This window comes from Pteropus alecto, unplaced genomic scaffold (assembly GCF_000325575.1).
Source record: "Pteropus alecto unplaced genomic scaffold, ASM32557v1 scaffold101, whole genome shotgun sequence".
Lineage (NCBI taxonomy): Eukaryota > Metazoa > Chordata > Mammalia > Chiroptera > Pteropodidae > Pteropus > Pteropus alecto.
In genome coordinates, this window is record NW_006432945.1 from 6,605,894 (window position 1) to 6,623,662 (window position 17,769).

The following is a 17,769-nucleotide window of genomic DNA, read 5'->3' on the forward strand; positions in this document are numbered from 1 at the left end:
TTCATCAGGCATGGCTACTCTGGCCTGCCCACTCCTGAAATCCAGGTGTAGTTTTTAGAGCAGCTGTGATCTCAGCCAGATGATGAGATGATACTTGAGGCTTTTCACTCTAGATTTCCCAGCCTCATACAGGAACGTCCAAGCAGCTGACGATCTCACAGTGGCTAAGGATGAGACAGTTCTAGAGCCTTACCCTGACACTGTCCCCTGAAGCTTAGCAGCACCCTCCAGTGGAAAACCAGTGAAAGACAGCATTCCAGACGAGATTTGGCCAGTCGTGACGCTGTCTGGCCCACACATCTCTAAGTCATCCTGAAGAACCTTCTCAGCTGGCCACAGGCCAAGCTGTCTGACTCAGATTTTTCTAACCTCCACAAAAGCACTTAGGTAAAGCAGAGGTCCTGGATTAAGAAGGATGCTACTATGTAATAACAAAATGGATAAATGCACCAAGTAAGCATTATAGTAATTCTATATGCTCGCAACATTATAGTTTTACAACAAAGAGTAAAGACTGACCAAAGTAGAAGGAGAAAAACACAGATCATAGTGGGAGATTTCAACATACCTCTATCACAAATGGATAGGGCAGGCAAATAAAAATAATTAGAAATGTCATCTGAACAAAAGCATTTTAGACATATACTGTAGCTCTTAATGTGTGCCAGGCACTATTCTAAACACTATACATATTTATTAATTTAACACTGAAAACAACCCTATGACAAGATACTATTATTATTCACATTTTACAAATGAAGAAACTGACTATAGAGAGGTTACACCCAAGTTCACAGATTCACAGAGCTAGTAAGTAGCAGAGCCAGGACTGAACTCAGGCAGTCGACTCCAGAACCTATGTTGGTAACCACTACGTTATAGTGCCTCTCTGTATAGCAGAATAAATAGCTGTATCTAAAATACAGGTAAAGAATCATATATGCAATAAGCAGAGAATACTCATGTTTTTCCAACACACTTAAAATATTTAGAAAATAATAACTGACAAACTAGTTTACAAAAAAAAGCCTCAACATTTTTTTCAAAGGAAAAAAACATATTTGGAAACAAAAATCATACTCTTAAATAACAGGTGGTTAAAGTAGAAATCACGATCTCGGAAGTTAAGCAGGGTCGGGCCTGGTTAGTACTTGGATGGAAGACCACCTAGGAAGACCAGGTGCTGTAGGCGTAAAAAATTAAAAAATTAAAAAATTAAAATAAGGGATTGTATGATGACGAGGTCCTTGCAATCTGTGAGGTCAACCAAGGATTGCCTCGCCAAAAAAAAAAGGAAAAAAAAAAGAAAAGAAAAAGAAATTACAGAGTATTTAGAATTGAATGGCGACATGAAAAAACAGATCAAAATCTCTGAGATACAACTAAAGTGCTCATGAAAATAAATGTATGAATTAAAGTTAAAAGACTTATGTAGCTACATTATGTAATATGTACCTACATATTTCCCTTTTTATAAAGATAAAAAGGGAAAATCGAGCAAAACTAAGGAGAGTAGGAGCTAAGAAATGTTTAAAATAGGGCCAGAAATTAATAAAAATAGGAAACAAAAAATTAAGAGATGATCAAAACACCAGGGGCTGTCCTTGAAATAGATAAACTGATCTAAACAGATCATGAGAAAAAGAGAAGGCATGAGTAAATAATATTAGAAATGAAAAATGAGTCGTTGATATAGATACCCCAGAGTTAAACTTTCTTTATGCCATCTTTATCTTGATGGTAATTTCAATGGGAAAATTTTTAGTTTAATCACTAAATATGATTATTACAGTTTTTGAAGAAGTTTGTTTTAGATTAAAGTTACTGTACAGTCCTAGTTTTCTAAGAGTTGTTTGTTTCTTTGATAATGAATGGATATATAATTATATCAAATGTATCTGCCAAGATGATCATATGATTTTTCTCCTTTTATCTACTAATATGATAAATTATAATGATTTATTTTCTAGTTTTTTTTTTACTCTTGAGATAAAAATAACCTGGTCATTACATATGTTCCTTTTTACATATTGCTGAATTGATCTGTTAATTTTCATTTGGAATATTTGTATCTAGATTTATGGGGGAAGTTGACCTATAATTTTTCTTTCTTGTATTATCCTTATGAGATATTTGGTAAAAGGGTTATTATGCTAGCCTCATGAAAAGTGTTCCCTTTTCTTCTATTGCCAGAAAGTAGTTCTGTAAAATCATGATTATTTTGCCTTGAATACTTGGTATAGCTCTCCTGAGAAATCAGTTGGGCCTAGAGTTTTGTTTGGAGGCAGATATACTACTATGAAGAAATAAATGGGAGAAATTTGGATGTGGGCAAAGAATAAAGAGGCAAGTAAAAGTGTGAAGATAAGAGAAGTGACCTTTTAGGAACGTGGCAGACTAAGTTGACACGGAAGACACTCCTACAAAACAGAAACGCTGGGGAAAAATTAAATCTCCTTTTTACATAACAGTCAAGCTTAAATGATAGCAAAATAAAGAGAAATCTCCCAACTACTTGAAATGAAAAGGGAACTCAAACCAGAAGTAAACCAGTTGTCACCAAAGCATCAAGAGAGGGTGCTGGGTCCTGATGCAGGTTTTGGCTGCTAAGATTTTAATGTCCATATGAGTATAGTTTTCATGTTACCAGCCTTTTGGGATCAGAAAACTACGACCGTATCCTGTTTAAAGCCAAGCCCTACCAGTGAAATGGGGATCAGGAAAAATTCCTCGCACTAACCCAGAAAATTGGCAAAAAAGCTTGCCATCAGTCCAGGTCTCAAATGTGGGACATAAATCTCCTGAGAGAAACTGAAACACTAAGCCAGAAACACATAAGGGTTAGTAGGAGTTGTACTTACCGTATGGTGCAGGAATTTAAAGCCAAAAAAAATTAACCCACAAGTTAATTTTAGGACCCCCAACAAAAGCAAATTCAAGACCTCTCTATAGAAACACCAGTAGGGCACAACCTGGGGTACACTAGACCCCTGCTAAAGGCACAGTCACGGTGAACATTTAGCAACCACACGAGAAAACAAACCACTATGAGGGAGATTCAGCAGACACCATAGCTGGGAGAATTTGCACCACTCTAAAAGGCAGAGAAGACACAACAATATTAAAGAGACTATGATACTGAAGAGCACGCTACACAAAATAGGTAGAACTGAAAAAGAACCAAATGACATTCTGGGGTAAGGGGGAACTATGGTTATTAAACTTGAAAACTCAATGGATGACATAAGAGTAGATTAGAGCTGAAGAGAATGACACGAAGATTTAAGGAAATCACTGAAAATGCACCCAAATTCCTTTTGAGAAAAAGAAATGGAAAATATGAAAAAAAGATAAAGTCTTGAAGAATAGAATGAGAAGATCCAAAATACACTTACTGGAAAAATTTTTTTTTTGGAGGGTACATTACAGAAGGCAAAGAGGAAATATTTGAAAGATATGAATTATCCAGAATTGAATACAAACTTAAGTCTTCAGGTTGGGGAGGCAAATAAGGTTCCAAGCAGGAAAAATAAAATCAAATCCATGCTGAGACACTAAGTAAAGAAATTCAAGAACAGGAAGCCAAAAGAGATCATCTTAAAATAATCAAAAAGACAGCTTATCTAAAAAAGAATGACAATTAAACTGACAGAAGACTTCTCATCAACAGCAAAAGTCAGAAAACCATAAAATAATATCTTCGATGTGCTAAATAGGGTACAGAAATCTATACCTAATTAAATATTAATCAAGAGCTATACACACATTCTCAAAAAAAGACCAAAAAGAATTCCTACTGTGGGAGATCATCAAGAGGATGTGACTGTTACATATTTAAAGATAAAATAAAAATTCATTAGGCACATAAAACAATCCTGAGCCACTATGTACCTAACATGCCTTCAAAGCAGAAATTGACTAGATTTCCAAGGAAAATTAACAAACCAACAATCAAAATGGGAAATTTTAATATTTATTCAAAAACTGGTAGATCAATTAGCCAATAACTAATAATGAAATAGAATATTTGAATAACATAATTAACAAGCTTGATGTTAGGGACATATACAGAACTTGGCACTCAACAATTAGAGAATTATTTTCAAGTAGATATAGGACATTTACAAAAATTCCTCCTTCCATTCAATCACTATTTATTGAGTGTCTTCCACATCAGGGACCCTTCTATGTGAGGCTCTGGGGAATACAGCCATGAAATTAAGTCTGTACCCTCATGGAGTTTATATTGAGTAGAAGACATAGAGTTTCAATAAATGGATTCACATCATCTCCAATTCAAGCAGTGTTGACTCCATAGCAAAAGAAATAAAGCAGGTCAAGAGGACAGAGTCATGTATGTGAGAAGTTATGTTAGACTGTGGCCAGGGAAGCCTTCTCTTGAAGAGGTGACTTTGAGCCAAGAGCCATATGAGTTTATGATATATGCAAGGATCGGGAGGAAAAAGGAACAGCGAGAGCAATGGCTCTGGAGAGGGTGTGTGCCGGGCTTGCTCACATCAATAAAGAGCACAATATGCTAAAAGCGAAGTGAACAAGGAGGTCAGAAAGGGGAGTTGGGAATAATGTGATCTCCCGTTCGCTGTAAAAGGATCCTCTGGCAGCTCTGGGGAGAGTAGCAGGAAGACCAGTTAAAGTGGCTTGGGCTAAAGGAACAGGGGTAGAGGGAGTGAGTAGTGGTCAGATTAAAATCTTGAAGGGAGAGCCAAAAGAATTTGCAGAGATCGGATGTGGGGTGTGAACGACACCAATGAGTCCAAGGTGACTTCAGAAGTGTGGCTGGAACAACTGTGAGACGATGGTAGCACCTTTACTGAGACGAGGAACACCGGAGAAGCCACAAACGGGGCGGGAGGGGTGCTGATGAAGGTGCCCCAGGGGACATTTGAGACAGTGGTGGTTGCTCCCGTTCCACTTCTGCATGGGTGTTGCCCGCCCAGCCTCTCTGGGATTTACTGTGAAAACTTCTCAAACTGCCATGGAGGAGAAAACGCTCAGTCTGCTTTCTCCATCATAAAACTAATTCTACCCTCACTAAGGCTATTCATCAAAAGGGCTTTTCCAAGCAAAATTAAACTAACACTAGCGAACGCCTATTACACTAAGTCCCTTCATTACATTGTCCCATTTAAACATGAATCTCCCCCTTTGTGGAACGGTGGGTGGACAATCGTGCACATCTGTTTTCAGCACCATATCCAGTGGTTTTGTATTCGTAGATTAAAACTGGCAGTGAGAAGTACGAACACCATGGAAATTCCAAATGCTACATACAAGGACCTGTCCCACCCCCGGCTCCAGAGCCAGTAGTTTAATGTTTACCATCATACTACTAATTATATCTCTATTTTACTTTATTTTATTTTTATTTTTTTATATCCCTAGTTTAGAAAGAAGGAAATTGAGGCTTTCAGAGGTCAAGTGACCTTCCCTGTTACATAGCCCAAACCAAGGTGTTTTGACTTGATGTCAAGGATTCCCTTATAGCATCCTCTTGAGTCCTTACTTTGTGTCAGGCTTTGTAGCAAACGTTTTACGTGCTTTTTCTCCTCTAATCCTCACAACTCTATAAAGGAAGTACGATTATTATTCTCACTTTAATGTTATTATTCTCACTTTAATGTTAAGGAAACTAAGGCTTTGAGAACTTAGTGACTAATGATCAAACACTGGTCCATTTGTTATTAGCATCCATTCACTCAAAAGCTATGCCATGCTAACTTTACTAAATTTTACTTTGTTGAGATAAATCAAACAACTGTTAATTTCTGTTATAACGTAGAAAGGAAAAAAGAGTGAAATTATCAAAGGCACAAATCAAGTCCATAAAAAGTACAATAAAGATAAAAGGGGATCTCAATATGGAATGACACCTTTCCAACACTTCAGGAAAATTCCTTGGAAGAAGTGAAGTTCTGAAAAAAACCTTTTTAATTACAGAAGAGAAAACGTCTGGCACACAAGGAGACATTCCAACATTGGGTGCGGCTGAGAAAACTTCAAGGCCAAACTGTGATCATCTGACCCAGGGGGTGGTGAACATGTTCACCTAAGAAGAGCAAGAAAGACCCTCTGGGGAACGTGAAACAATAGAAATGAGGCTTTTTGTGTGCTCTGGCAAAGGGCTTTGAAGTGGACTCAATGAACTAACCAAAAAGCAAAACAGATTTCACTTCGAATCTCGAACTGATATTCCAGATAGTATAGTATCTTCTTAGCATTTTATTCTCTCCTGCTTAATGAAATAATGTATTTTCTCACCTTTCCACTTGGTAAAAAAATAAAAAATTAAACACCAAGACTCAGCTCACGTGTTTATCTCCTCCGCATCACCCATCTGTCTCACTTAACCAGCTGCCACTGTCGGATCTTGACAAGAACATCTAAGAGTCGCCCTGAAGCGTTTTCGGTGGCAATCAGAGTGACTTCCAGCCTGAGAACTTCAAGGAATTCCTCCCACCTGCTGTAAAACCGTACTTAAAGGTAAGCTCTCAGATTTGGTGCTAATGTAAAAATTGCTCCGATTAGTGTGTTTGAAGTTTCCGAGAAAAGAAACCCAGAGGTATACAGACTTAAAATATTTTGGAACCCACACCTAATTCCCAGAATTCTTAGCTCCTATGTAATTTTCCCCATTTCAAAATTAAATACTTCAACATCTCCAAAAGAAAAAAAGAATCAAATAAAGCTTTATTAAATGTTTCAAGAGTAAATGCTCTGAAGTATTACATGCTTTAGAAATAAAATTTACGGTTTTAAAAAATTCAAATTATTCCAGGGACTTAAATAGAATCCCAAATATATTAATGCCTCTCTCCATAATTCCCACTAAGGACTCTGTTCCTATCCAAAAAGAGATTAGAACTTGGAGTCCATTGATACTCACTGATGTAAAAATTTTTATTAGCAATTTATAGAACAGATCGAGTTCTCTCTAATAAAAGGGATAGAGTTTTGTTTTTTAAATGTTAATTACTGAGTGGTCTCAGTGTGGGTTGAATTATATCAACCCCAAATCCATACGCTAAAGTCTTATCCCACAGGACCTCGGAATGTGACCTTATTTGTTGCAGATGTAGTTAGTTAAGATGAGGTCATACATACTGGAGGAGGGTGGGCCGATAATCCAATATGACTGGTGTCTTTATTTAAAAAAAGGAAATCTGACACCGTATACAGACAGGCTGCTGTGGATGTGAAGGCAGAGACTGGTACATCTACAAGCCAAGGAGCACCAAAGATGGCCAGCAAGCCACCAGGAGCTAGGAGAGAGGCCTGGAACAGTCTCCCTCACGGACGTAAGAAGGAAACTGCCAACATCTTGATCCAAGACTTCTAGCTTCCGGAATGATGAGATGATAAATTTGTCACTTTAGCCACCCAGTTTGTGGTACTTGGTTACGGAGGCCCTCGCAAGCTAACACGGAGGTCCCTTTGCCACGCCTTCCGAGGCATGTCTCCTCCATCTTACACATTTCTCAAAACCAAAGGGGGGAAAAAAAATAGTAATAACTTGTAGAAAGCTCTTCTCTTTCAGGAAATTTTGTACATTTTGTGAGAGTTCATATAATATAAGCCTACATTGCTTCATATGTAAAATAAAGATAACATCCACCGCTTAAGAGTTTTTGTGACCCTTAAATGATATAAAGCACGAATGTCTCTGGTTCAGTGTCTGGTCCATAGTAATGACTCAAAAAATAAAACGGTAGCTGTTATTCCTAGAAATAAAAATTATGCTAGAAGCTTGTGACAATAAGACATGTGAGGTGTCTCCTCGGGGTCCCTGCCAGCCAGCTGCCCTCAGAGTGAGTTGCCAGCAGCTGTCATCTATATAAGTTTCAAGTGGACAGAACAGCTAACTGGCACTATTCATACAAACGCTGACAGTTGGGAAAGCTGAGGGGGTGATACCTGAAGACAGGCCACCCAAACAGATCCACACAGAGAGACATTTACTTGAATAAATTCACCGTTGACCAAGGTCTGGCTCTCAGACTTATAAACTCAGGAACTTTAACTTGACACTGTCAGAATATTTTAAACAATAGAGACTGACGTACACAACTGGTGTGCCAAAATATGAGTTACCGATGAGGAATATAACTGTCTGGTAAATCTGATGTATGTGCGAGTCTGACCAGAATATTTTCTCCCCATAAGGACAGTTCATGAGGTTAAATTATCAGGATACTCTTTGGTGAGCAGGCAACCGAAACAAGAAGAGTTAACAGTATGATCCAAATATGTAATGACATCATTACATATTTATAAAGATAAACAGTCTATCACCAGAGTTGGAATGTTGCTTATGGGTGGACTGGTTATTTAAGTGTAGAATAAACTAATACTCTGAACTCTAGATAGAAGTTGGAAAAAAATAATAATTCAAATAAAATACAGGCAGAAGATCTGAAGAGACATCTTTCCAAAGAAGACATACAGTTGGCCAACAGGTATATGAAAATGTGCCCAACATCACTAATCATCAAGGAAACGCAAATCAAAACCATGAGGAAATATCACTTCGCACCTGTTAGAATGGCTATTATCAACAAGACAAGAAATAAAAAGGGTGAAGAGAATACTCTATGATCTCACATACACGTGGAATCTAAGAGAAAAATAACCAAGCTCGCAGATACAGAGAACATATATTATTGGTGGTTGCCAGAGGAAGGGAGCAGGGGGTAGGCGAAAGGGGCTAAGGGAGTCAAAAAGTACAAACTTCTAGTTAAAAAATAGATAAGTCATGGGGATATAATGCATAGCATGGTGACCAGAGTCAATACTGTGCTGCATATTTGAAAGCTGCTAAGAGAGTAAATCTTTAAAGTTCTCATCACAAGAAAACAAACTGTGTAACATGTACTATGGTGATTATTTCATAATATATATTAATATTGAATCATTATGTTGAACACCTAAAACTCATATAATATTGTATGTCAATTAGACCTCAAATTAAAAAGTAACTCGGTTATACAATGAGTAAGTCTGTTTCTGCGACTCTCTTTTTCATTGCTGACTCCCCCATACTTTTCGTTTTGGACAAGATGTATAAGGAGCTTACATCAAGACTACTGGCCTGAGAGTAATGGTATCACTTAAAGCTAACTTTACATATCTTTTCCGTTATTTGCCAGTTTCATACTTTAACCTACAGAGGGCAATCATATTCCTGTTTTCCATGTGCTAAGGGCCAAGTTCATTAAGCTTTCTTAGAAGTCTACACCCTTCTTACTATGCCCGAGTCACCTCAAAATCTCCCCACCTGAATGGCTGTGATGGCCTCAGATCTCCTCTCTCAGCTCTCAGGACCTCCTTGCTCTCGGCCACTGGAGAGACAGAAATCTAAAATGAAAACCCAGTCGTGTCACTCCTCACTTATAATCCTCCAGGCTCCTGGCAGCTTTCAGAATGAAATCCAAACCCCTTAATATTTTGCTTCAACTGCTTTTGCCCATGCACTTTCTTCAGGTTTTAGCCAGGCCACGTTTCTTCCGGAAAGTCTTTGCTGCCCATCGCCCTCTGGAATCCGGAATCGGGGGCACTGCTCCGGGCTCACACATCCCCATGCTTCTTTCCACTATAAAATGTAGCATGGCATATAATATTGTTATTTCTCTTGCCCTTCACCCCATAGACTGTTAACTTCTTATAAGCTAAGCCTCATTGTCTTTGAATCAAAAGCACTTAGCATAGTCCTTGACAAATAGTGAGAAGTCTATTACTGACTGATGAGTGAGTGAATGAATGAATGAATCAGTGAATATAATGGCTTATCTTTGGATTTTGAAATTCTCTTGCTGGCTTCCCAATTATGAAGCAGTGGTCTAGGACTCAAGGGGACAGTGTCGCAATGAATACATGCTTCTCAAACACTGAGTTTGAACTGGCTTGTCCTTTGCCTGTAGGTTGATTAACAGCTAAGTCGTCAAGTAGATATTATTTTCCTAATTAATTTTGTAGTCATTGTATAAATGCTCTACTATTTGATAAAATGAAAGGCAAGATTAAAATACCCAGAGAAATCACTGGTCCTTGTTTCCAGCATTCATTCATTCATGCAACATTTCTTGAGTGTCTACTTGTGCCGGGCCTGAAAGATAAATGGGTCCTGCCCAAAGAGCTTAACGTCTAGTCATGTCGAAAGGTAGGTGAGCAGAGTTATAAAGACCATCAAGAATGCTCACAGTTTGTTTGACAAGAGACACACCAAAAGCAAACCAAATTCTGATTTACCAACAATCAATTGAAGGTTATTCCTCAACTCGAATGAATGAATGAATGAATGACCAACCAACCTTCATTCTGTGGGAGTCAAAGAGGATTCTTTTAACTAGAAACATCCCTAACACATTTAACATATCTGATTTATCAAAATGTGGTCCTTATACTTTGGGAGAAAGTTTTCATCATGCATAGCAAAATGTCTCTACATATCCCCAGAAAATACCCAGTGACATAGGATCCACTCCCTGAGGCTTAAACACTCTATCAGCCTAGGAAACAAAGTTAACGTTGTCTAACCAAAATCTCTGGCTCTTACATTTTGGTTCACTTCCTTTAGTGGGATTTCTCTTGGACTTAAAAGACGAATCTTTTTCCTCATGAAAACCCTTCTTCACACAGGATGTGCTAGAGGCAAAGGGAGACTAATAAGTTCTTGGCTCTTTTTCCTATACCTCTTGAAACTGAAGACATTTCAATTCGAAGTTCGGTTTATGTATTAAATTTCTATAGGTTTTCAAAGTCCCAATGTGCAATATTTTCCTTGTACAATTTTTTTCTATTCATTATGGTTCCAGGTAATTTTGCTATTGCTCAAGAAAATCTTCTAAGAGACTCTTTACATAAAAGACCTGGAGTGGTGTTTTCTTAACACGGTGTAGGGCCTGCAGAACCACACAAAGTCACTGAGGGGTCACTGGTTTCATTACCATGAAGCTCTTAAACACAGAGATATATAATGCTGATATTTCTCCCAATGAATCAAGTCTTTGCTATGTTGTATCTCTTTGCAAACACTTATCTTTTACTATATTATGATCATTAAAATCATGGACTTGGATAACAACTTACCAAATAGAGAAACAGACATCTGGCAAGGTTAAATGATTTGCTTAGATGACAAGAATAAGAAAGAGAACCCAAATCTTCCGTTCCAAATTGGATGTTCTTTCTATTATATTGCATTTGTATTTTGTAAAATATTGGTTGAATCATTTATCAAAAGTAGTTTTAATTTCAGCTTCATGAACAAAGCAACTATTCCAGTAGTTGGAAACAATATAATTCCAAAGACGTCCAATTCCTCTTTTCTCGTTCCCTTTTGAATTCTTTCCAAATAGGCTCTCACTCCCATCCCTCTTGTTGAGTCACCAGTGACTTTCACATTGCTGAATACACTAGCCAATTCTCAGTCCTTCTCTTAATTAACCAATTTGCACGTCTTCCTTGAAACGCTTTCTTCTCTTGACTTTTAGGATAATATACTCTTCTCTTTCCTCTCAGATTTCAATTTCTCAGGCTACTTTGCTGGTTTATCCTCATGTCTCTGACTGTTAAACAGTGGGGTACCCCAGGGCTAGCTCCTCAAACTTTTACTATTCTCCATCTCATCAGTCCCTTAGTGGTCTCATTTAGCCTCACGGCCCTAAATACCATCTATATGCCTTTGGGTCAAATTTATATCTTTGACCCAGACCCTTCACTTTGAACCCTAATTTCATATACCCAACTGCCTTCTTAATATCTCCACTTCGCATCCAAAAGGCATCTTGAACTTAAACATATCCAAAAATAAAAACCTCATCCTGCCACTCTTTCTCAAATCTGCTTCTTGCTCACTCTTCTCCATTTCAGTAAATGGCTATATTATGCTTCTATTCACTGAAGCCAAATCCTCAGAATCTGTCTTGTCTTTTTTCTCACACATCCCATCCAGTCCATCATGACGAACTTTCTCAAAACTTCCAGGGCTACCAATTTCACCCAAGAAACACTATCCTCTTCCGCCTCAATGATGCAATAGTCTCCTACCCTCCCTGTTTCTGCCCTTTTCTACTTAGGCTGTTCTCAAACAACACCCAGAATGATGATGTGCACGCATAAGTCAGATCACGTCACTGCTCTGTTCAGAACCGTAAAATGGCTCCCCACTCCCCTTAGAGAAAAGCCAGTCAAAGTGCCCTACTAGCCCTTCCGTGGCATGGCTCCCTCGCCCTTCTGACCCCTCTTCTCAACTTCTCCCTCCTGCTCACTGCACTCTGGACACATTGGTCTTTTCACGTAGCCTTGAACAAGCAGAAGCATCCTGCCATGCTCAAGAGCATTTCGTTGACTGTTCCTCTGCCTGCCGAGGTCTTTTCTCAGATGTACTCTTTGCTCCCTCCCTCGTCTCCCTCAAGTCTTTGTTGAAATGTGACCTTTTCAACCGGGGGCTTTCCTAACCACCGTGTTTAAAATTTCAACACTCTCAGCCCACCTCAACCTCCTCACACCCCTTTTCCACTTTTTATATTCTCCAGAGTGAATATCACCAACAAACATCGCATATGCATTTGAATTGTTTTCTTTATTGTCTGTGGCCCCAGCCAATAGAATGAGTACAGAAGCTTTTGACTGTTTTATTCCCTTTAGTATCCACGGAGTCAGAAGCAATGCCTGAAACGTGACAGGTGAGTGAATGAATGAATGCAGACTGACATGAGACATCTTGAGGAAAAAAGCGGAGACACAATTGTGAAAGAGAAGAAGAGAACTGTTTCTTTCCGTGAAGGGATTCATTAAAACGCACTACCCTGTTTTCTGTCCTCTGTTTCTGGGACCATGTGCCTTACAGAGAAGAGGCGAAACAGAAGACCGAGTGATGAAGGAGAGACCATCAGCTCCCCCCAAAGTTGTGTTCTGAGGAAGACAGAAATGCATTTTGAGGGTCGTAAAAAGCACAGCAAAAATTAACACGTATGAATCAACAAGTTCGATAATAAACCAGGGTTGATGAGGATGTGAAGAAACCAGAGCCCTCATACACTGCTGGTGGGAGTGTAAAATGGTGCAGCTGCTTTGGAAACAAATGGTCTGGCAGCTCTTCACACGATTAAACAGAGTTACCGTGACCAGCAATTCCACTCCTAGGGATACACCCAAGAGAACTGAAAACATGTTCTTTTTTGTTCTGAGCACCCAAATTCAATTTGGGGAGAAGGGAGCTTCCTCACATTTCCAACAAGCAATTCTCAGATACCAGCAGGGTGCCTGAGAATTCAACTCAATTCAACTCAATTCTGATGCTTATCTACCGGAGAAAGCATCTGGTTCCACAGGTTAAGGGTTCAGTCCTACAAGACTGGCCACCCCCTCACCCCAACTTCTTATCTCAGGTTATTTCTTGTGCTCCTGACCAACCCACTCAGAAGTTCCCACGACCTCCTCTTTGGGTTCAATTAATTTGCTAAAGCAGCTCAAAAAAATTCAGGAAACCCATTTACTCACTAGATTACCAGTTTTATTACAAAAGGATGTAACTCAGGAACAGCCAGTTGGAAGAGATGCATAATGCACTCTATGGGGCAAAGGGCACAGAGCTTTCAGGCTCTCAGAGCTCGCCACCCTCCCTGCATCTCCACATGTTCACCAACCCGGAAGCTCTCCAAAGATCTACTTTTTGGTTTTTATGGAGGCTTCCATTACATAGTTGTGATTGATTAAGTTATTGGCAATTGGCAATGAATTCAACCTCCAGCCCCTCTCCCCTCCCCAGAGATCAGGGGTGGGAGAGAAAGTTCCAATTCTCTAATCACATGGTTGGGTCTCCTGGCAATCATCAAAAGTGACCTCACTAACATAACAAAAGAAACCTTTATGACTCTGGAAATTCCAAGGGTTTTAGGAGCTCTAGACCAGAAACGGGGACAGAGACCAAATACACATATTCCTTATTATAAATCACAAGATCAATATGTCCAGACAGAAACTAGTACACAAATGTTTATAGAATTATTCTTAAAAGCCAAAAAGTAGAAACAATCCAAATATTCATTGTGGATTAATAAACAAAATGTGGTATACTCATACAACGGAAGATTATTTGGTCACGAAAAAAGAATAAAGTACTAATACATGATACAACATGGATGAACCTGAAAACTTTATACTAAAGTGAAAGAAGCTAGTCAAAAAAGAGCACATATTATATTCATATAAAAGTCCAGAACAGGAAAATCTACAGAGACATAAATTAGGGGTTGCTTAGGGCTCAGAGGATGATAGAAGAGATGCATAGGGTACTAATGACTAAAAGGCCCAGAGTTTCTCTCTGAGGTGATGAAATTGTGGTGATGGTGGCATATATCTGTGAATATTCTAAAAACCACTGAATAATACATTTTAAATGAATGCTTATATGGTAAGGAAATTATACCTCCATAAAGCTTTTAAAAATTGACACATTAAATATGATTATGGAAGTGAAAACCCATTTTAAGCATGGTTAGCATCAAAAATTGGCTTAAAAAGTTGGTTTAACGTTCCATGATCCTGGTCTTCTCTGGTATTTCCTTCTACCATGGCTGTGTTGTTGGTCCTCCAATCCTGGCTTCCTATGTGCACACTTTCTGAATGGTTTTATCACTTACTTGTCAAGTTGTTAGACTTATCCCTCTTGTAGGTCTATGTTTTCCATGTATTTTAATTTTTCACCCCCCACCTCCGCAAACACACACCTTGCCCCAAACTGTGATACAGAGGTCCGAACCAATCATCTGAAAATGCCTAAAGGTTTCTGTCAAATCCCCTAGCCTGTATTCCAGATCTTATCCATTATTTCATCTAGCTAAATGCAATAGCAGAAATCAAAAGCCTTTGAAAAGCTGTAGTCAGGGTTATTAGTATAATCAACAATTATGATTATAATTACTATAATTGTTATATGAAATTCCACACATTATTCCTTCCATGTCAGTTGTATTTCCCAACCACAGGAATATGTTTTAGGGACTATGAAAAGCAACCACATGTAAAACAGACAGTTATAAACGCCAGAGTTAGAAGAGTGACCTTAGGGATGTTCAAACTCTGTTTCCTCATTTTATAGTTGAGGAAACGGATTCAAAAAGGTAGACCGATTTTTCCAGCATCACTCAGTAAAACTGCCAAGCCCCATTCAAGGCCCTTTTTGTCACTCCCAGCTGGTCACCAATCAGAAGTAAAAGAAAATCAAAAACTCTTAATGATTGCACACACACACACACACACACACACGCACACACACATACAGACTGGCACACCAAGATATTATCACAATCTATTAAAGTGAATTGCTAAACTAAATTAAATGTTATTAGTATGTTTTAACTTCTATTTCCCTCTTTATCTTCAAAAATACTTTAAATACTCTTAGATAACAGAAGCACCTGAACACTTCTCTCTACTTTGAATCATAATAGAAACAGAATTAATAGTTTTGCTGAATTACACATACGATTAATTTTATGGAACCAATTTAATCATTTTCTCATATTAACTCTAAAAAGTTCTAATTAGTCCTTCCGTATTAGCATGCCAAGGTCCTCCCATTTTGCAACACGACTGCTAAACTATAGGAAAGTCAACCTCAGCACACTTTCCCATTTGGTAACAACTGGAATGCACTATACCACAATACAATTCACTCCAATACTGTTCACATCACATCGAAATATCATGATGACACAGTTTACATTTATGATGAGGCAATTTCTGTGTTCTGTTTGCAGCAACATCACTTCATAAGAATCTTTTGAAGAAGAGCAAATTGTGGTGTTAATTAGAGAAAATAATTTTTATTTTTTTAGCCAACTTCAGATTTCTCCCTATAGAAGAAACATACTTAGGCTATTCTAAAATAACAAAAGTCGTAAACTACATCACAATTGGTATCTTGATATTTAATAAACTAAAACACTATAAGACAGGAGGTGTCTTACTAAGAAAGTAAACGCAGTAAATGCCCACTCAGTTCTTATTCAATTATAATGAACATTTCATGTTTAATTAATGTAGAAATTACCATATATATGTACATCCCAAAAGAATAGGTTATTGTTTTCATCATTTGAAGAAAAAAAATCCCAGAAAGTTCTATTTCCCCTCTAAATTTCTCCCAAAGCCACTTTTTTTTTTTAAATAGCTGAAACCTGCCACATTTAATACCTAGCAATAATCTGAACTCATATGTTTATCAAATGCACAGGGAAGAAATCTGAGATTCTCAATACCATGCTCTTATTGTGAGGAGGTTGTGTCAAAGTCTTCTAGTAAAAAGAGAGAAGTTCAAAGCAGAAAAAATGTGGGAGAACAGTGGGGGAGAATTTTTAAGAAACCACTGCTTTATTTCTTCAACTAGGCAGCGACCTGTGCTAATGAAACTCAGGTGGATGCGAGACCACAAGCCCCAGGGCTCCCTGGCAAAGCTCCCTCCAGGGATGACAATGAAGGCTCCTGTGAGCCTCGCGGAAAGGTGCCACTTTAAAAAGAAACAGAAAAAAAATTGGATCATATTACAGTGGAGCAGCTGAAACCCATAGCTTTAGGGCAAGAAAAATAGTCATTTTGCTTCAACTACCTTTAAAGAGCACCGACATACCAAATTACATGCATTTCTACTGCATGAGACACGGACACAATGTTTATACCCATCTGCGAAGCTAACTAATGATGACCTGGTGCAAAGATGAATAGATTCAGTTGAGAAATGAATGGTTTCTCTCTTATTTTCATCTCTTCCATCCACTAGTAGTCATTACTTACAAGCTTCCTTGTGTCGCATACAAGGTTCTATTCCCCCCTCACGTGAGTGGTATCCTGAGTGAGCTCTCAGCCTGGATGTTAGCTTTAAAAGGATTGCTGCAGAATACCCATGTTCAAAACTGCCTTCATCATTAAACATTCTTTAGCTCTAAAATAAAAATATCAATTAACCGCTATTTTGATGTCATTGCTCAAGACTCTGGGTCTGGTTTTCATAATTCCACTTTCCCAGGTGTGGGAACCACTGTACGAACACCCCAAACAAGTCACCTATCTACTCCATGGCTGAGACTTGAGTAGGTATCAGAGAGCAAGCCCTGATGCCAACCAGCAATTCTTTGTTACAACTGTTTTCAGCTACACGTTTTTCAAAAAGTTCTGAAACTTCCCAACACTGAAACAATTCCATAGCATAAGACACGATGGGATCGTGAGAAATAACGAACACAAAGAAGCAGCATTTCCCTTACCTGGATCGTGGAAAGGCACCAAAGCGAAGTTGAAAAGAGGTCTCTTAGGTCTTTTCAAAGACGTCTCCAAAATTTTGGAAGCCCCTTCGATAACCTGAACTAAATCATCATACATGGAACCAGTCACATCGAACACAAAAGCCAAGGTGGAGGCCCCCTCGGGAATTTCCTCCCTGACCTCTGACTGGGGGCTTGCATCTTGAGCTAGGGAAGGATAAAGAAGAACCAACAGGAATACTGTGTGGACAATGTCCCAGGAAATCATTTTTTCTTTCCTTCTTTTTTTTTCTTTTTCTTTTTCTTTTTTCTTTCCCTGAGCGCCCAAGCTCGGGGCTCAGCCCTCCTCAACAGGCAGAGGATTTCCTCCCCCGGCAACTCATTAGACTCTGGAACCAGCAAAGAGTTTGCAGCTGAGAACGGGACGGGGGCAAGCGCCGGACCGGAATCCGCGCGGGCGCCGAGCGGCAGGGATGCGTGGACCGAGTGC

At 38.7% G+C, this 17,769-nt stretch overlaps 1 protein-coding gene across 2 annotated transcripts in view; it reads right to left on the reverse strand.

Annotated features, from left to right (window-relative positions):
- Window positions 1-17,757, reverse strand: part of HMCN1 (hemicentin 1) — a 375,430-nt gene extending 357,673 nt beyond the window's left edge. Inside the window, exon 1 of one of the 2 annotated variants that reach the window (XM_025043935.1) lies at window positions 17,283-17,751. In XM_025043935.1, the coding sequence (XP_024899703.1) occupies window positions 17,283-17,547 (265 nt within the window). In that variant the 5' untranslated portion in view covers window positions 17,548-17,751. Of the gene's footprint in view, window positions 1-17,282 lie in introns of both variants that reach the window. The other variant, XM_006907734.3, reaches the window with a different exon arrangement.
- Window positions 17,758-17,769: the final 12 nt, after the last annotated feature.